General features: G+C 44.4%; 1 protein-coding gene across 1 annotated transcript in view; it reads left to right on the top strand.

Moving 5' to 3' along the window:
* FBN1 (fibrillin 1) overlaps positions 1 to 20,529 on the top strand; it is a 292,212-nt gene that overhangs the window by 38,620 nt on the left and 233,063 nt on the right. The window contains exons 5-6 of the mRNA XM_029574409.1: positions 780 to 875; positions 4,931 to 5,026. Coding sequence (XP_029430269.1) covers positions 780 to 875; positions 4,931 to 5,026 — 192 coding nt within the window. The remainder of the gene's footprint in view (positions 1 to 779; positions 876 to 4,930; positions 5,027 to 20,529) is intronic.

Genomic DNA, 20,529 nt, shown 5'->3' with positions numbered 1-20,529 from the left:
CTTGGAGGAATGCAAAGTCCAGTACATAAGCTACTGTTAACCTTTCTATCTGCAATAAAGTTCAAAGTATTTAAATAGCTAGGGTGCTCATGTGGGAATGGAAATGAGTTTTTGGCATGACTTGCCCTAATTGAAATCAGTTTGTGGTTTTGAGTTCCTACCCTGCTTGATGGATGATATCATTTCCTTTGCTTTTTCCTAGTCCCTTCTGTTTCTCTAAGATTGCATGGAGCTACGTTGGGCTTGTATACCTCTTCCTTGACCCACTGAGCGGCCTGGCCAAAACCTCTCTACCATGTCTTTAGTGGCATTTGTGTACTTCTATATACAGTAAATTTTGATTTATTCAAAAGTACGGGGTGGGTGGGGGGAGTCCTGCCCCCCTCCCAAAAAGAAACTGTTCGGTTGTTAACATCATCTGTAATTTACTTTCACTGTGTGGAACACTGTTCATTAAGTTACATCACAGCGAGCATTTAACTGTCTCCAGAATGTGTTCTTAGCTGGCTTTCCAGCCAGCTGTACGTGTATTCCCTTGTGATTAAATGGATTTTATTTGCAGTTTTGCTCCTGGCTTCCAGACTCATTTGCCCAAGAACGTTAAATTCACTTTCAGCCTGCACTGTGCCTTCCAGGATGTCCATGCTTCTTATTTCACCTCTCTCTGTGGCTCAGAGGAATGCACAACATAGGCTTTTTTCTTCTGTGCCGATGGAACAGTGCGACTGCAGACTCCAAAAGGTGAAATTCTCACAGCCTGCTCTTCTCTGTCTTTGCAGTCCAGCACTGTAACATCAGGTGCATGAACGGAGGCTCCTGCAGCGATGAACAGTGCATATGTCAGAAGGGATACGCGGGAACACACTGCGGGCAGCGTAAGTCTCTTGTCTTTTCTAGGTAATGCTTCAGATGGGCACAGACTCTGTTTTTCTGTGAAGTTTGCCTTAAGTAAAGTATATCGATAATGCGTCCAGTCTCCTGAAGAGCCATTAACTGAAAGGTACTACAGTCAGAATGGCAATGAAATAACTGCATGCTTGGAACTGCAGTTCTGCTGCTTCCATTGATTTCCTTTAGATACTCAGAACTACAGTCCCATGCATGCAGTGGGGTAAAACCAAGATTGACTCAGTCTGTTTGATCAGCCTGGCATGAATTGGCAACCCTACTTTCATTCGCTTTGCTAGATACTGATATTGCATTCCATTTTGTACTTCTCTACCCCTCTTTTCACAAAATATGACACCCAGCATGATGTACACAGCGTTAATTAAAATGCAACACTTCTCTGTTGTATCCATATTTGCTAATATGGAAATAGCAAGTGAATTCAGAATCGGTGCCCACATGTTCATGTTAGGGAATGGCCTGTTGTATAGTGGCACAAATGAGCTGTCACAGAGGAGCGAAGTTCAGTCCTTTTGATAAAAGCTGCTGAGAGAGTGCACACTGATTTGCACAAGGAAATGAGCTTCTTGGGTGCAATTTGCAAAAGGTTGATCTTGTGCGCCTAGACTGGAAGGAAACCCCTCGACAAATCGCATCCCAACTGCGTGCAGTGTTCACCCGTACCCTGTGGTGCTGTGGCACATCGGACTGTGACAAGGGCACGGCATCGATACGCGCGTTCGAAGTTAGGATGCAGCGTGGTTTGGATCTGGAGTCCCTTGTTTCTTGCAGTTCTGCGGCGACTGCCATTAAAATTTTCCGCTTGCCACAGGATTTGTTTCCTGCAGAAATGCAGGTAACCCCGGGGCCCTGCTCCTGCTGCTTCCTGCCTCTCGCCTCTCAAATACCTACCGAGGCAGCGCACTCCTCTCTTCTTGGTGGACGGCCACTGTATATCCCTTTCCATCTATCTCCTTCCCTGCTGGGCTGTAGCACTGTCCCACTTCCCGTCTTCCTGGCTGCACCAGTCTCCTGACCCCTCTCCTGCCCCGCCAGGCTGCCCCCTCTCCCCCAGTTGCCATAATCACTGCAGCACCACCGGCTGCTTGCAAGGTCAACACCGAGTGTTTCTCTTGGGCTCAGTAAGCAGAGGCTGTCGATGGCAGTAGTGCGGGGGATGGGCCAGCGGTGCAAGAGGCTGCATCTGAAGGGACAGGGGTAGAAGGCTGCAGGGTTGGAGGAATTGTAGTATGAGAGGGGCAACTTCTGGGGGAGATAGATTGGTGCATGAGGCAGCATGTAGAGGAAGAGATGCGATGCTTTAGCCATAGTGGGGAAGGGAAGGAGTGTGGTACGAGGGGGAAGGGATAACTCGTGAAGGTGCAGAAGGAAGAAGGGATGGAGAAGTGAGCGAGGAAGAGAAGGAAAGATGAAAGCGGGTTAGGGAGAAGCCTGAAGGAGTGGGAGTAGATGAAATAATGGAAGGTTGAGGGGAGCTGTGCAGTGATGGAGGAGGAGTGAGTAATGAAGAGGGAGAGACTGAGGGAGGAATGAGATGGAGTGGAGGTAAGAAATGAGAGGGAAAGGATGGAACAGTGAGATGAGGAGAGAAAGATTAGAGAAGGGAGGGTAAAATGAGAGACCAGGAGAGACAGTTCAGAGGGAAAGATCCCTTTGAGAAGGGGAGAAAAAGGCTTAAGTGAGAAATTAGGGTAGGAGGAGACAGAGAAGAGAAAAGAGAGAAAATGGCAAAAAGAAAATGAATGAAAAGTTAAAAACAAAAACCCCCATTTATAAAACTAAAAGCACCAATTTGGAAAAAGAAACAACTTCACACATACAGAACAGGTTAGAAAACTATTTTATTTTGCAGCAAGAGTTTTAAAGTCAAAGAGATTTTCAATTTAAAATTAGCTTTTTTTCAAATATACAGATCTATTAAAAAAAAAAAAAAAAGGTGCCAAAGATTTGCAAAGTTTGTCACAGAATCTACCCCCTGACCTGCCACTGGAGAACAGGGATCTTGGGTTTATTAATAATTATACTGTGCTATCAATGTACCCAGCACATTGTGCGCAAATTCAAGGGCCCACAGTGTCAGCAGGCCCCAATGGTTTACCTTCTAAACACGAGGAGACAAAATGACTTGCACAGAGCGAGAGGGGGACTGGAGAATCAAACCAAGGCCCTGCAGGCCCACAGCCCTCAGCTCTAACCAGCAGATTGCACTGCAGCGCTGTGCTCTTTAAGCATAAAACAGGCCTAGGGCCTGTGCACAGAGGACAGGGATGAAAATCACCCAAGCCCCAATGCCACAGGCAAAGTGACTCCAGATGTTTGTCCATTTATGTTCTGCAAAGAGTTTGCAAGGCTGAGGCCACATTTAAAGCAACAATTAACTAGGGCTCTTTCCAACTCATTCCCGTCAACCAGGCTGAAATATGTTTTGCATAGGTTTATGGTATGCAGCCATCATAGAAAGGTCGATTAAAGTCTTTTGCACAATTTATTTGGGTAAATTGGCCCATCTGCAAATTTCCCACTCCACCGCCTCAGAGTGGCTCTATAGTACGCGCAGGGCTCACAGCACACATACTTTTAGCTGCACAAGAAAAAGGGGCATCTAGGTTGGGGCGAGGGGGTAAACAGCATGCGTACGTGGCATTTTCAGAAGCATGCGCGCTATTTTCCTCCCTGCACAGGTGAGCAGATGCAGAGCACAAGGGTGGTTCCAGCATCACAAACTTGACCTGGAATTTTCAAAGGGAAGGCACCTGGGGAGTTGTTTCCCTTTGAAAATTCAGGTGGAGGATGGGCGTTTAGCCTGCCCAGGTAGTAATTGCCCCCAAGATGCCATTGCTTCCTAAACTGTTGCCCAAGAGGGCTGAGAATACTGAAATTATGAACATAACTACTAAATAAAAAATGGCATTTTTATTTTTTCCCCTGGTGTAAAATGTTGTCAAATAGGCTTGGCTAAGTGATGCCTTCATGCCCAGTGCTATCATTGGATTCATCAATATATATAATATTATATATATATTTATTTATTTATTTGCCACTTTTTATATACCGGCATTCGTAGGACACATCATGTCGGTTCACAAGTAACTGAGAAAGGAAATTACAATGAATGAGGATAGGGGGCTAACTGGGAAATAGTTGGATAATATACGAACTGAATAACATATGAAAGTACAGGATAGATAGGATATATATATATATATATATCTCTCACTGGGCATGAAGGCATCACTTAGCCAAGCCTATTTGACAACATTTTACACCAGGGGAGAAAATAAAAATGTTTGGGGGCCGTTACTTAAATAAAAGCATAAGTGAGGTGGGTTTTTGTAAAGTTGCAGGTGCTGGCTTTCCAAGGAATGCCCGTGCATCTCTTGCCCAGTCATTGTGGAGCTTCTGAAGACAGGACAGGAGTGGGAGCCCTTGCCCATACCTTCCCCTCCCCTCCCACCACCCAAAACACTAAAGAGGTGATTTTTATGACCGCCCACATAGAATAAAGTTAATTGTCCTGGACTTTACACCAGTTTTCAAAGGGAAAGTCAATATCTACTTTACCTTGGAAAATTCTCCTAGGAAACCTACCAGCACACCTGCTTATTTGTGCAGGTGTGTGTGGTTTTTTTTTTTTTTTTTTTTCAGGAAAACTGCTCAATGCTTTTGAAAATACACATATATAGGCACCTAAGTGCAAACCGTTTCCCAGCCCTGTCGCCAGGAACACTTCTTGTCGCCGCGCAGCAGCCTTCGCGCACAGTGGCCCTATGCAGTATGCACAGGGGTTTACTGACTTGGGGGAAGCGAAACTTTTAAGAGCCCGTTTGCAGGGATACTGCACTGTTTTTCCCTTGAAATGGCTTTAAAAATTCCCCTCCAAAGAGCACCCTTATAACGGTATCTGTGTACAGTCGCATCCTTTTTTTATTTCCCCTGTATGCATGCATGCTAAGTGTGGCGCATCACCTGATATGATTTGGCTGTGTTTAGTAATTTTATTTTTTTTTTTTCTCGCCTGCAGCTGTTTGTGAGCAGGGCTGTTTGAATGGTGGTCGGTGTGTGGCTCCCAATCGCTGTGCCTGCACGTACGGCTTCACTGGACCGCAGTGTGAGAGAGGTAAGTACCCAAAGCCTCCTCTTGCCCTTTTGCTCTGTGGGGTTTACCATGGCTGGCCTTGCTTTCACATTGTGCCATGTCGGGCACAGACGTGCTTTGGTTTGCTGTCTCTAGGTAAAGTTAAACGGGCAAGGCAGACGGCGTGCTGACTGCTGCTGCTGCTGCAGCAGCGTGGCTTTCAGTAACTGTAATGCAACATTCTCGCGTTCTGCTTTACCGGCGTTACTTTTGCTTTGACCGTCTTGGTGAAAGCTTTCATGAGGGCAGCTGGCGGTGAGCAAGGGAATGCGAGGACACTGCACTGAAGCTTTTCCTGCAGGAAATTCCCATGCATGCGCTAGGACCCCTAGCGCCTGCGGACGGGTAAAGTGGGAGTGGTGTGAAATCCCTGCAGTTTTTCATATTTTATTTGTACACCTGTAATTTTCTGGAGAAGAAGATAAAGCAACAATTTTAAGTCAGAGTGCTTAGCGTGACCTGTACAGCGCTGTGATTGTCTCATCGCACTTTATAAATGACAAATAGTAGTATGAGTAGTAGTGGTTACCTCTGCAGGCCACGTTCAGTAAACCCATCGATGGAGCAGCTGTGCAGATTAGATATAACAGCTGGATTCCCAGCATCAGTGGAATGGGTGAAAACGGGGAGAGAGAGAACACCTGACGGAAGATGAGCTGTGGCTATGATGAGGCTGAAACTCCGGGCCAGATTTAAGATTTTGTTGCCCACAGGCAGCATTGCTAGGGCCGCGCCTCTTTAAAGTCACGGCAGCTCCCCTTTGAAGCTGAGCAGGCACAAGGCTCTGCCGGGAGCTCAAGCGCCTCCTCTTCGGCCTGAACATTTTGCACCTTCAAATATAGCACCCTAGGCAGCTGCCTGTACCTGAATTCGGGCCCAGCTGCCTCAGTTACAGAAAGGCAAGTCGTCCTCTCTCTCTTGTGGCCAGAGAGGATGCGGTACATTAGGAATTGTCTGTTAATTCTCGCCGGTAAACAAAAGCAGTTTGCTCCATGCAAAGGAAACAACCATTCCCTGAGAAGACTCAAACCAACCTATTTCCCCCAGCAGGGTAGGATATATATATATTTACCCAGCTAAAATCAAGTTTTATCCAAGGTAAATCATTTGAATATATATATATATATTTACCCAGCTAAAATCAAGTTTTATCCAAGGTAAATCGTTTGAATATATATATATATATATATATATATATATATATATATATATATATATATATATATATACCTGTATTTAACTGGAAATGCTCCAAGATTTTTTCTCATGGACACAAAATGGGAAAAAGTAAATCGGGCTCCCAGGCTGCTGCTGTTTTTGTCAGCAAGTTGTGCTCATCTTTATGGAGGGATTTTTTTTTCTCATCTTTAGGGCTATGTTACATCTTGTAATCTGATTGCTTTAATTTAGAATCTGGTCTTCATATTAATTTCATTCGCTTGCTGTGATTCTTATAGGGGTGGATATTCAAACGATTTACCTTGGTTAAAACTTGATTTTAGCTGGGTAAATCTAACTGGTCCCTCTAACCAGCTAAATATTTTGTGTGGAAGAAATCATAAGCTGCACAGATTTACCTAGGCAAGAAATACATCGGCCGAAGGCCTTCCCTAGCTGGGTTTACCTGTGTAAGGAGGACTCCGGCCACACAAATGGCTTTGGATATCCTCTCCACAATGTCTTTTTAGTAAGGTTTGCGAAACGCGCAAGAGATGTAAAACCTAACGGCCGGATTTTTAGTGGCCCGCGCGCGTAAAACACAGGGGTTTTGTGTGTGGCCGGGCCTTGTGCGCATTTAAAAGGGGCCCAGCCACGCGCGTCACCCCTGGTACGCGCACAAGAGCCGGACCTCGGCAGAGGGGCGGTCTGGGGGGGGTGGGGCTAGAGTCGCCCGGTACGGCGGTCATTTGCCGCTGTGCCGGGGGGATCACGTGCCAGCAGGGCGCCGGCGCAAGCAACTTGCTACAGCAACAATGGGGGGACCTAGGATAGGGATAGGGGGGGGGGGCGGGTAGGATTGGAGAAGAGGAAGGGAGGTTAGGGTAGGGGGAGTAGGGAAGTTCCCTCTCAGTCTGCTCCTTAATTGGAACAGACTGGGAGGGAACTGGGGGAATTGGACAATGCGTCGCCGCGCGATTATGGCCTATGTCAAGCACCCCCCTCCCTTGCGTGCACCGCCCGTGATTTTATAACAGGCGCGTCCTTTTTTAAAAATCTAGCCCTAAGGCAGATGTCAATCGTATTCCAATGTTGGGCAACGGGAGGACTGTGAATGCTTGGATATGGTGCATGGGCCGGAATAGAGTGGTGGTCAGCACCCCCGGGAAGGAGAACACAGCAAAGAGCCAGGGGTATAAAGGCAAACCCCCTCTCCAGGGATTCTAAGTATCCAGCACATGTTTGGCCTCAAAGGGAAGAGTCTTCCTCAGGGAATTTACTGAGATGCATAGCAGCAAAGCATTTATGTACTTGGTCACAGCAGCAGAGATGTGCTAGCGGTGCATCAGCTCTGCTCAGCAGCTGTGGGACACTGCTTGCATTTCTCATAAACGAGGGGAGCTGCCGAGAGTGCATCTCTGCGCAGCAGCACTGTGCTCTGGGAAACTGAATGAGAAGGACTGGATGCTTGTACCTCTCAGAGGACATGTGCATTGCTATTTCTTCAGTAGCATGAGAAGAATGATGGGATAAGCCTTTTTTTTTTTTTTTTTTTAATACAAATTTTTGAATTTTTTTTTTTTTTTAATATTTGTAGAACAGGGACCTTTTTATATATATATATATATATATTTTTTTTTTTTTTTTTTGAGTCCCTTTTATTCTTTGATATGTGATTCACTGGAATGAATGTAAGGAGACTCCAGGCTACTCACCCACTTCAGAAAGACTAATTACGTAGATACCCATTATCAAAGCGGTTTTTCCTTGTAACCCGGACAAACACCCAGAGTTTATTCTGCCCTTCTGTCTGGATACATTTTAAATGGGTAAGACATTACCTGGATAAAAATGATCTGGATAAGCCGGAGGTGCTGCAGGGGCAGAGTTAAGTTTAGGCACATCTAGGTAAATGATCAAGGTACGTATACTTGGATAACTTTTAACCAACTAACGTTAGCCCAGTAACTGGTTAAATAGCAAAAAAAAAAACCAACCCCCCAAAAAAACCTTCTGAGCTAATAGTCCCAATCCTTCCTCCCCCCACCCCCCTAATCAATATAAATTCTGTCAGGCATAGCGCCTGACATCCCCCCCACCCTCTAAATGCCCAAAAGAATATAAATTGTTGCAGGCCATAGAGCCCAAGGAGCTTCCCTAAAACTCCTCCCCCTACCAATTTTCCAAAAAATATAAGGGCTGGCAGCCCCTTTTGTCCTCTTCGCCCACCTGCAGCTCCTAATGCAACCCTTCGACCCCATCTGAAATCTCCTCCCCCCCAAAAGCACTTTAAAAGTTATCCGTCTAAATGGCAAAACCAACACATTCAGCAACTTATCCAACTAAATTCTAGCCGGATAAGTGGGGGGGGGGGGGGGATGTTCTGCGGGAGGGTGGGAGGCATTCCAGGAGGCGTGGCATCAGCCAGATAAATTATTCGGCTAACGCCAGTATTCAGTACTAGCCAGATAACTCTGGTCGGGCCCCAGACCTGTCCTAAAGTTAGCCAGATAAACCGATTCAGCTTTCAAGTAGACGGGTATATTCAACGGCACAACTGTGCCCCTGAATATACTCTGCCAGTTCAGCCAGATAAAGATATCTGGCTTAACTAGGCGAGCCACACACCCAGTGGCTGAAAATCGACCCCAGGTTGCAGGCTGGCTCCAGAGTTTCAGGTTGATCCTGACCTGATTGAACCTCATTATCTGCATGGACTTGTAGTTCTGGTGTCCCTACTGCGGGAATGTACGGCGCTTCTAACGGTCATGGAGCTTTTGGGGGTGGGAAGAGTGCATTAGGGCTTGCCGGTGGGAGGGGAGAGTTCGGGTTGGGAGGGGGCTGCCAGTTTGAATGGTTTCTCTTTTTTTGTGAACATCAGGGATGGAGGGTGTAGGGAAGATCCTCAAATGCCGTGGCCCGTAAGTTTGTTTTTATTCTTTTGGGAAGTTCGGGGAGAAGGGGCTCGGGTGCTATGTCCAAAATAATTTATACTGATTTTTGGGGGTGGTATTGGCCCAGAATTTTTTTTTTGGGGGGGGGGGGGGATATCTCCTTAATTAGCTATATTTTGAATATAGTCAGTTAAGGTTAAAGTTATCCGCGTACACATGCCTGGATAACTTTAAACTTAACCAGTTCTATTCAAATATAACGGATTAGACTTAAAAGTAACCAGGCCAACGTTTGCTGAGTATAGGCAGTGGGAGGCTTGATTCGCTGACTATCCTCAACAACTTATCCGCTTAACACGTAGCCGGATAACTTGTCTGCTTCCCGGCTTCCTGAATAGGCTGCGCGTGGGAAATCATTTCTGCTGTGTGTTCCTGGATGAACTTACTCTTGAGATGAGATGTTGCCTTTTTATTTCATGGGCTGAGGGGGCTGTGAAGTTTGTTTGCTTATTTATTTAAAATCTTTTCTATACCGTCATTAAGTTATACACCATCACAACTGTTTACAAAAAGGCACATATAGTATTGTTAAAAAATTGAAAATGGGTAATACGTTATAAAAAGTGCCAACAAGGTTCCGGTTACATAAACTTCCAATATAAAGACTATTTGGTGAATGTCATATATCTTGTCCTTTTAATACATGTAACATGGATAATTTACATGTAATACTCTCTTGTACTGTATATTTTTATCTAGGTTAGCAGTGAGTCTTAAAATAACAAATAACACAGCACGTGGTAAACTAAATGCTGAGTGCTGATGTTATGATGCCAGCTTCATTTAAAAAGCAGGTTTTTAAACTTCCTTTGAATAGTTTGAAATTTCTCTGTAATCTTATCTTGAGAGCCATTGAGTTCCATAGTATGGGTCCTGCTAAGGACAGTGCTCGTTCTCTGACTTGGGTAAGTCTTGCTGTCTTCACAGAAGGAACAGTTAGGAGTGCTTTGTTAGCCGATCTCAGATTTCTCTGTGGAACATGTACCCGAGGTGCTGTGTTAAGCCATTCCGCTTTTTCATCATGAATTAATTTATGTATTGTGCATAGTGCTTTATATTGTACTCTGTGTTCTATAGGTAGCCAGTGTAATTCTGCTAGTGTTTCGTTCTTACATCTGATATAAGAACCTCTTCACCCATAATTGCACTCAAAAAGGACAAGAAAATAATGAAGCTTTTTTTCAGAATTTAGATGCCAGAAACACAGAAATCTTTTGTGCCTGATTTATCACCGACTTTTCAAGAAAGCATGGAATGGAGGAAATCTTTTGATAAATGCTACCTTTCCTGTGAATTTCTTCTACTTGAGATAGAGAGGCTGGTCGAGTGGATCAGTGGTAGTCAGGTTTGCCTGCTTTGGAGAATCAGTATTAAGAACATACGAAGTGCCACGCTAGGTCAGACCAAGGTCCATCGAGCCCAGCATTTAGTCTCCGACAATGGCTGGTCCCGGTCACAGGTACCTGTCTGATCCCCAATGCTTGATTTATTTCTTGTACCTCGCTCTCAGGGAAAAGCACTGGCCTTCCCAAGTCTACCTGGCTAATAACTGTTTATGGACTTTTCCTTTTAGGAACTTGTCCAATCCTCTTTGTAAATCCTCACTGTTAGTTGCCTTGACCACATCCTCTGGCAACAGATTCCATGGTTTGATTGTGCGCCGTGTGAGAAAATACTTCTTACGATTCGTTTTAAATTTGCTGGTTGCTAGTTTCATGGAAAGTCCCCTAGTCCTTGTTGACAAGCTGAGGGGTTCTTTTTCCTGACAATCCAGCTTTTACCGACTGTCAGAAAAAAATGTCTAAATGTCTGGAGGGGCCCCCTCAGGAATCTTGCCGAGCAGGAGCCCTGCGCCTCCTTTTCTACCACTGTCCCCTAGGCTTATCTGCCTCTGTCCCAAGCTGCATCATTAACTGCTTCTGTCCAACATCAGAGGGAACCAGGAACCCTGCCACAGTTGCCTTGCCAACCACCCAGAAATTTACAGGTCTCATAAAGACATTTATTGTCCTTATGAGCAGGTCCCTAATTCTTTTTATTTTTATGAGCAGCTCATAAGTTTACAGGAGATTAGCAATCCTGGTGGCAGTGCTGAATTCTGCCATGCAGAAGACCTGGGTGCCATTCTTGGCACCTTCAACGGCATGGGAGAAGACTGATATATCACGCATTTCCAGCATAGCTCTCTGCTTCAACGGCAGGAGAGAAGAAAAACTGATTCTTCATGCATATCCAGCATAGCTCTCTGCTTCAATGGCAGGGGAGAAAAAAAAAAACCTGATACTTCACGCATAGCTCCCTGCTTCAACGGCAGGGGAGAAGAAAAACAACCAATAAGGGCTGTATAACATAGTCTGGGTAAAACAAGCATGGGTGTAGCTTGCTTATTGCGGTGCTTACTACCCCTACTACCCCTAACTAATCAAGCTAGATATCACTTGGATGCAGCTCCATCACTGCTCTCTACGTTAATGGTGGGGGTGGAAGGGAAATAGAACCAAGAGCTAAGAGAAACAGATAAGTATGAGAGAAAAAATGTGTGAAGCTTGCTGGGCAGACTGGATGGGCCATTTGGTCGTCTTCTGCCGTCATTTCTATGTTTCTATGTAAACCAACCAGGGCTGGCAATGCTCTGGAGGCACCGTTCACAGCTTCTGTTGGGAGTGACAAAAGCATCAAGGCTAACTAGTTAAAGCTAGAAATCCCCATGCTTTCTGTTAAGGGTAGTAACCGCCAATCCAAGCAAGTTACTCCCATGCACCCTTTTCTTCATTTCCAACCGCTAGCCTTTAGGGATCCACAGTGTTTATCCCCATGCCCTTTTGAATTTGTTTACTGTTTTCGTCCTCACCACCTCTTCCAGAAGGGTATTCCAGTCATCCGTGGAAGAAATATTTCTTGATATTGGTTCTGAGTTGTCCCCCCCTGTAGTTTCATTTCGTGAACCCTAGTTCTACAGTTTCCTTTTCAACGGAAGAGGTTTGAAGTTCGTGCATCATTAAAACCCTTCAGGTATCTGAAGGTCTGTATCATATCTCCCTTCAGCCTCCTCTCTTCCAGGGCTTATATATTTAGGTCCTTCAACCTCTCCTCATAAGTCTTCCAATAAAGACCCCACACCATTTTGGTCTCCCTTCACTGGACCGCCTCCATTCTGTTTCTATCCTTTTTGAGATATGGTCTCCAGAACTGAACACAGTACTCCAGATGAGGTCTCACCAAGGACCTATACAAGGGCATCACCACCTCCTTTTTCCTGCTGGATGTTATTCTCTATGCATCCTTCTGGCTTTAGCTATCGCTTTGTCACATTGCTTGCTGCATTCAGATCGCCAAATACTATCACCCCAAGGTCCCTCTCTGTCTGTGCGCATTAGTCTTTCACCCCCCATCACTTACAGCTTTCTGTATTACCGCACCCCAGATGCATGATTCTGTACTTCTTGGCATTGAATCCCAGCTATCAAATCCTTGACCACTCTTCAAGCTTTCTTAAATCCCTTTTCATTTTCTCTACACCTTCTGACAAACTTTACTTTCTATCCCTTCCATAAAAATATTAAACAAAACTGATCCTTTTGGCATTTAACACTGTTTTCTCTTCAGAGTACCATTTATACTCTGTCTCCTGTCAATCCACTCCAGCACCTTGGCGCTCACTCCCAGGCTTCTCGTTTTATTCACGAGCCTCATATGCGGGACTGTATCATAAGCTTTACTGAAATCCAAGTAAATCACATTGAATTAGACAGCTTAGAGCTAATCCAGAAAGAGGCTAGCAAAATGGGGCAGTGTCTTTACCAAAAGCCATATGAGATGAAAGTAAAGGACTTCAATATGTGCAGTCTAGCAAAGGGGGGAGGGGGGTGCATATGATAGAGACATTCAGACACCTCAAGGATATAAATAATGCAGAAGAAGCACAAAAAGGTCTGGGTCTTGTAGACTGCTAACTATTAGGAGATATTCAGCTTGCGTTTTTTCCCCCCTCAATCTGAAAAACAAATCGGAGGCATATTTGATTCTCTTTCATGGAAATTTGCTCCTGTGCCTAATTTTTGGCATGCCTCTGAAACTGGCAGAGTAGAGGGCACTGTGAGGAACATGCCTGCTTTTGAACGTGGGTGTGAGGAGGGACATGCTTGCTTTCCTCAACTGCTTGTGAGTGCTTATAAGTGGTTTTGCTTTAAAACAGTGCTTTGTGTGTATTATGAGCTCTGGCTGCAATTAAAAAAATATAACTTATTTTTTTTTCTTTCAAACCAGAGTCATTTTGTGTATTGTAGTCTTTCCACAAAGTATGTAATGTTATTTTATATTGTCTGGCCGTCACTTAAAGGCTCAAAAATAAATTCCATATGCAGACATATAACTTTAGAAACTCAGCTTTGAAGAATCTGTGAGTACAAACATTAACAGTTCAAACAATGCCCTGATGTTATGAATATTTTCTTCTCTTTTTGAACATAACTAGTACAATGTGATTTTTTTTTTTTTTAAGACTCCCTGCCCTTAGCCTGCGCCTTTTGTGTTAATCACAGAGGAATAACTGCACTGAATGTTACACAGTTCATGCTGCATAGAAAGCAGTGGGCCCTAGCATATGGCTAATCAGAGATGTCTGCAAATAGTAGGTTGATGGAATGTTCTTCCAAGAAATACATCTGTTACTTAGCACCGGCATGTTAGTACCGACTAGATTTGTGACATTTTTGTTAACAGTAGCATGCAGTTTCCACAGCCCTGCCGTGCCTTGTTGAACATAAAGAGCCAGGATTTATGATAGATAGTAGGTTCATTTTTTTCCCCCACTTAGACTATTTAATAAAATATTCTCTCTCACAAGTCACCATGTATGCACAGATGAGCCTTTAGGTCGGTCTTGGCATATCAGCAGATTTCTAACTTTACTGTGGGTTCCACTTCATTCACAAGTACACTTACCCTTCTGGAATTTGAAAAGAAGCAGAAAGGCCAATCCACGGTGAAGTCTCCAGTTATGCAAGGTTAAGCTCCTTCAGGGTTTAATCCTGTTCCCATTCCATCCCCCCAACATCCCTAGGGATGGCAGTCTAGGAGTAAGTAAGGTCTCCTTGTCATTCTCCCTGTCCTTATGTCTCCTTGTCATTCTCCCTGTCCTTATGGAGCAGCCCAAACAAAAGAGGGATGCAGCAGGTCCCCCATTTCGGTGCTTTATCCTCTACTAGGGGTGCTACGAGTCTGGGTTTAGGTCCAGGCGGGGAGGAAGATTTCTCTTCCAGGGCTCCTGATGCTCTCGGTCAGTCTCTGTGACCACCTCTCATTCTATATCAAATAGTTCTAGGAGATGCCAAATAGTAAAGAATAAGAACAGGGAAGCTAAAATCAGCACCGCAGGGAGAAACCAGGAATCACAAAAGGGTCCATCCGCCCTTAGTAAGTTCACACGGGGCACATTCAAGAAAAACACTGGAGTTCATAGTTGGTGATCAAATAAAAATGTAGTTTTTACTGTAACTTAAAGAAGAGGATTCAAGTCAAGAAGAAAAAAATAAGAATCAACATACATCCAATGATCAACAATAAATTTAAAAACAAATGGTTTCTCTGTCCATCCTTATTCTGTTCACTTCCATTCATCCTGATTGAAAATATCCTCACCAATAAGAGTAGGATAACTCGTGTGTTCCGGTTCTGGCATGAACTGGGCTGGAAAAAGTATCCCCAAGAAAAATATCCGAATTGGGTTCAAATGTCAGCCTTCAACTGTAATTCAAACTCTTAAAAAATGCAAGTCTCTTGACTTATTGGTATCCTTCTCTTCACCTAATTGGTTGAATGGGTCAAAAGATCTTTGTCCAAGCCCTTTGGGATTCCGGAGGTATGCCCATCGCTCAGGCATTGGTCAATCAAAATCCAAAAAGTTTTCTAAAAAAAACCCCCCTCTCTTCCTCAATACCTATTTGCCAAATGCTTGAATTGCCTTCTGTGAGATCCAGGGGGAATCTTCAGGTCTCCAACCACCTTTCTTTGAGATCTTGGGGAAATCTCTTGCTGTCCCATCCAATTTTCCATTGAAACCTAGGGAAGCTTTCAGCTCCTCACTCTTCCACTCGCCAATCCTTTCCTGCTCCTCTCCCCCAAAAGGTGGGGTTAAAACAATGGGAGGAATCAAAAGTAGCAAAACCCCTCCTACTGCCCCTAAATAGCAAAAATCACACAAGGATTATACTAGTGACTGGCATAGCGCTATCACAGGGAAATTCAGGGATGGGGACTGTGAAGTTGCAGAAAGGGGAGTTTAGAGGAAACAAGATACTACTTTGCTGAGAGGTTCATGTCAGAAATGACCTACTTGCAGAGGTAGTGGAAAACAAAGCCATGACAAAATTTGGAAATGCTTAGGACAGGCAAAACATGATGGTTAGTGGCTGGTGGAAGAAATGACAGAGCAACAGACTTAGGGGAACTGTGGAGGCTGGTGGTAGGAACAGGATTGAGGATTAAGTGAGGGACCTGGAGAGTGTTTGTATATGGGGGACCTGGTGTTGGTTTGAGAAATTGGAATTTGTGTGCTCATCTACCCAGATTGGTAGATAACTAGAGAGGAAGACACTCAAATATTTTGGTAGCCTGGCTGGACCAATTAGAAACATAGAAATGTGACTGGTTTATGAGCCAGCAAAACGTAAAAAAAAAAAGGCTTCCTGGAGAGCCTTGATTGTAGTCGCAGATGGTGACTGTTGACTTGGGGAACAGCACCTCAGTCCTGGTATGATGCTTTACATTATGATTGGACGCCATTTTGATCTTTTTGCCGGAAGCTGGAGTATAAAATTTTAAGAAACAAATAAAATTGGATCCAAACGACAGCCAATGTTGGGCCCTGACTTTTATAGGTCCGGGGTGCTGATATGTAGACATTAGGAAAAAAGTGCAGGACTGTTTCTATGGCCAAGTCCAAAAGCAAAGCACATTCAAGCAGCACCATCTGAATTATCAAAAAGGCTGCTCACCCTGCAAAACTGTTGCTATTAGTAATTGTAATGGGTTTTGACAGTTGCTTGGTTTTGATTGCTAATTTTACTACCCTTAAGATAAGGCTTGGGGGTGGCCTACATGGGAGCGGCAGTTACTATTCTTGACAGAAACACGGGGGTAACTTGCATGGAGCAGCAGTTACCATGGGAAACTTGCCGGGCAGTCTGGATGGACCTTTTGGTCTTTTTTTTTTTTTTTTTTTTGCCATCATTACTGTGTTACTGTGTAGCTCATCCGGTCTGACCATCTACACTTCTCGCTTAGTTTTACTACCCCTTCCTGTCCCTTGGAGATCCTTTGCACTTATCCCATGGTTTCTTGAGCTCTGGCATTACTCTGTTACTAGGTAAGGCTGTGGGGCTGACTTGACTGATTCAGCGTTAATGTACATGAAGTGCGCCTGCCTGAATCGGGCCTAGGTTATTTGGTAATTTCTTGCAGTGGTAGTGACTTAAAGACAGATGTGCAACTACTGTACTTTCCTCTCTCACACAGAACATGACAGTTGATAAGAAGCACAAGGCCCAGTTTGATTCCTGGTGCAGTCCCATGGACCCCAGCAGATTCTGGCTTCCCTCTCACTTCTTCACCACTAGGGATCCTCCGTGTTTATCCCACGCTTTTCTTGAATTCTGTTGCTTTTCTTGTCTCCACCCTCTCCGCTGGGAGTTCATTACATGCATCCACCACGCTTTTCAGTAAAAGATGTTCCTGAATCTACCCCCTTACAGCTTCGTGCCATGAGCTTTTGTTGTTCCTCCGAAAAAGGTTTTCTTCTTGTGTGTTTCTGCAGGCGCATCAGACTCTGGCCCACACGAAACGGTGAATCCTGCACAGTGGGAATTTCGTCAACAGGCAATGGGCTAAATCCTCGGGGTTTTAGATGCGTGTGTGTGTGGGGGAGATTTCCAGTGCTGGCAGCAACTGCCATTTGAATTTAGTGGTATTGGACGTGGAGTCTCTTAGCAATGGTGGTCCCAGACTTGTGGCGCTGTGCCTTACTGCTGGAGAGCGTGAAATCTGGGTGCAGACCTGCTAGCTAACTTTGAGCACGTTGCCTTTTTTTTAAAAAAAAGTCCCATGTCTAAGCATTCTGGGACTTGTACACTTACTAATGATTGTCCCTCTCGCTGCCATCTTGTCATGATCACCTCCCATCTGTCCAGAGCCCCACGTGGAACACTGAAAAGCTTCAGTAGGGGGGTTATGTGGGCAGTCAGCATTTATATTTTTTTAATATAATTTGTTCCCCAGACTAGACCCTTTTTTTTTTTTTTTTTTGCTTCACATCGCAGCATATACCCTCCCGCCTGCTTCTGTGAGTATTCTCCTCCCAAATTAAGAACCTCATCCAGATGGGCATCAGCTTGTGGCAGGCAGGGAATCCTGCTGCTCTCCATCCACAGGGCAGACACAGTCTGCTTTTATCTCGCTCTCTCGCTCTCTCCCCGAGCAGCCAGCTCCTGTCCCTTGTAGCTTCCACAGAAGGAGCAGCAAACAGTAATTGCTCTGAACCTTAATTCAGGTGTAGCACTTGGGTTAATTCTTTTGATTTCTGCCACGGAACAGAGCTAAACCCTATGACGAGCTTTATTAGTCCTGGCAGCTTTCCTCCTGTTCCCCTTTCGGCTCCCAGCTCAGTCGTAGCCGTTTTTGGGCTATGACGCCAGTGCCACCCACGAGCCTTCATGCCAAGGAGACCCAGGGATTTTTACCCCATTTTATACCTCCTCCCAACTCACTTAGCCCAGTCATTGCTGTGACAAGTCCTCGTCTTCTGGAATCCCTGCAACCTTAGTGCTGAACCCGGCCAGTAGGTGTCGCTGTTGGGCAAGGACGAGGACTTTCCTCCCTCTTGGGGCTGTGAATACTGCCTCAACAGTAGCCTCTTCCGGCTTTGCCAGTCCTTCTGTGGAGGGTCTGACACCCACCAGGCAACTTGAATGCAATTTAGATTTAGTTGATGATTACACTTTTTTGGTCTTTGTGCCAATCCTGATTTAACTCCAGAGGTAATGAGTTTTTACACGGGATAAATCAGAGACAAGTCAGATTAATTAAATATTTAATCCTAAGTAAAATAAAGCAGCAGGAGTTTACGCACAAATTACTTGCACCTATCATTTACAAACCTGGACAGATCAAAAGGAAGTAAAATGAAAATAAAAGTTGGATTATAAAAGAAAAACAAAACTAACCTAGCAAATAACCAGAAAAAGTGTGCTAGCGCGCGAGCTACATGTAGGGACTGATTCACTAAGGTTTTTTTTTTTCCATACTGTGTCCATAGGAACAGATCTTGATGAATCAGGCCCATAGTTTTGCAGGTCTAGAACAGAATTGTCCAGCTGCATAAATAATTGAGAACTGAAGACTTTGATCCCCCCCGAAGTCTCTCCTTTAACTCTCTACAGATATCTTGTAAGGACTCTTTGCATGTTCATTACTCAGCGAAGCATCTTTCTATTTGTGTGAGATCAGAAGATGTCACGCTAGAGGCAGTTAAGTTCACTAACATTTGGCCTGTGCTTTCCCCATGTTGTCATGTATGGGGATAACAGCCCCTCCTCCTCTGTTGATAGGAACGGGGCTATTTATGTAGTGGCTGCTTCCTTTCCCTGTTAGATCCCCCCCCCCCCATGCCCCTCCTTCTCCTCTGGTTTTCACACCTAAACCAAACTGACAGGGGATGAGGGTGGGAGTGGGGAGCTGCTGTGGGATTTAGACAATGTAACATACATAGCGACACAGTAACGATGGCAGAAAAGGATCAAAAGGTCCATCCAGTGTGCCCAGCAAGCTTCATATGGTAGTAACTGCCGCTCTGTGCAGGTTACCCCCAGGTTTCTGTTGATGGAAATTTTATATGCTCATCGTCCCACCAAAGGGTTGGAAAACCAGAGAGAAAAAAGCTAAACGTGGATAAGACTGGCTGTGCCAATTGGTTTTATACTGTTGTCACATCATTAGGTAAGCTCACCCCCAGACACCCAGGGGAATTCAGAGACACACATGAAACATACAAGCATTACAAAAAAAAAAAGAGAGAGAGAACCTCCCCCAAAGTAAAAAAAAAAAATGTTCACATTGTCCCATAAACCAAGTGTATTTTTGCAGCCTACGCAGCTCAAACAGCTAGATCAGGGTCTGAAAAGCCAACTAGGATGCGGCACTTCAGGACCAAGTTCGGGGACCCCTGAGCTAGGTGAGTGAAGAAACCAGGGAAACCACCAACATTACAAAACATGGGAAGAAAACTAACCCTTTCCATACCCGTTTATGACCCTGAGAAAGTCAGTGCCTCGCTTCCAGAATGTTTGGGGCTTGCAGTTCAAAGGTTATAAGTCTGCGCTAAAGTTCATTGGCAGCTCTGCTCTTGCTTGTGCTTGTGCATTCCTCATTTACCTTTCTTGAAAACGAATTTGAAATGCAGGGGTTGAATTTGGCGTATTTTGTTTAGGGGCCATTGCACCGGTGGACTGACAAATTTTATTAGCCCATGGGGGGGGGGGAGGCGGAAACGATGGCCGGCATGTAAAATAAAACATAAAAATTGTCACGCTGTTCTGTGGCGCATCAAACTTGTTTGTCGAAAGTTAAACGAGGTTTCTTCTGGAAAGTATCTAACCTTGAAAATAAAGCTGTTGAAAGATAAAAGTTGTGGAAGAGGTGTATATTTTCCTCTTGGCGCTGTATTCTTCGCGTTCGTATGAATCGGTTGCTTCTGACATGGTGAATGCACCATTCAAGCTGACTATTAAGCCAGCTGGGAAAATGTACGTGTCTGGCTGTACCCCCGTGTAATAAACCTTGTGTTGAGCTTTTACAGCAGCTGACAAGGGCACTTCTCAATAAAATATCCATCTGCTACAGGCCCTTGTGGAGCACTCTGCCCTGTCAGAAACCATCTTTGTACACCATAATTCAACTATGCAAATTTAATATAGCAGAGAAATGTGAAAGTTAAAAAAAAAAATTCAAATTGTATTGCTGATAAATATTTTTCACTTTTTGATTGTACCAAAATTGTTCCTATAGAATAACGGACCCTGAATCACAATGCATTGTATTATAGTGTGTTATCTTCCTTGTGTGTACAGTTCTCATTTGAAGAGCCAATAATAATCGCTTCGATATCTTATACTTTACAACTGAAAATGACTGCCCAAGACCAGGAAATGACAGGGGGGAGAGCCATATGCAAATGATATTCTGCTGGAGAATGTAGAATTGATTTCTACATCTAAATGTTACATGTCGGTGTGGAATATAGTTAAAGCAGCATCTTAAGAGAGGCCACATGAAGTTAAACTACACCTCCCCAGGACCATACCGTACTCGAAACCCTTCTGA

This window comes from Rhinatrema bivittatum, chromosome 13 (assembly GCF_901001135.1).
Source record: "Rhinatrema bivittatum chromosome 13, aRhiBiv1.1, whole genome shotgun sequence".
Taxonomy (NCBI): Eukaryota; Metazoa; Chordata; class Amphibia; order Gymnophiona; family Rhinatrematidae; genus Rhinatrema; species Rhinatrema bivittatum.
The sequence above is the reverse complement of the archived record's forward strand: the minus strand, read 5'-3'. Positions and strand labels throughout refer to the sequence as shown.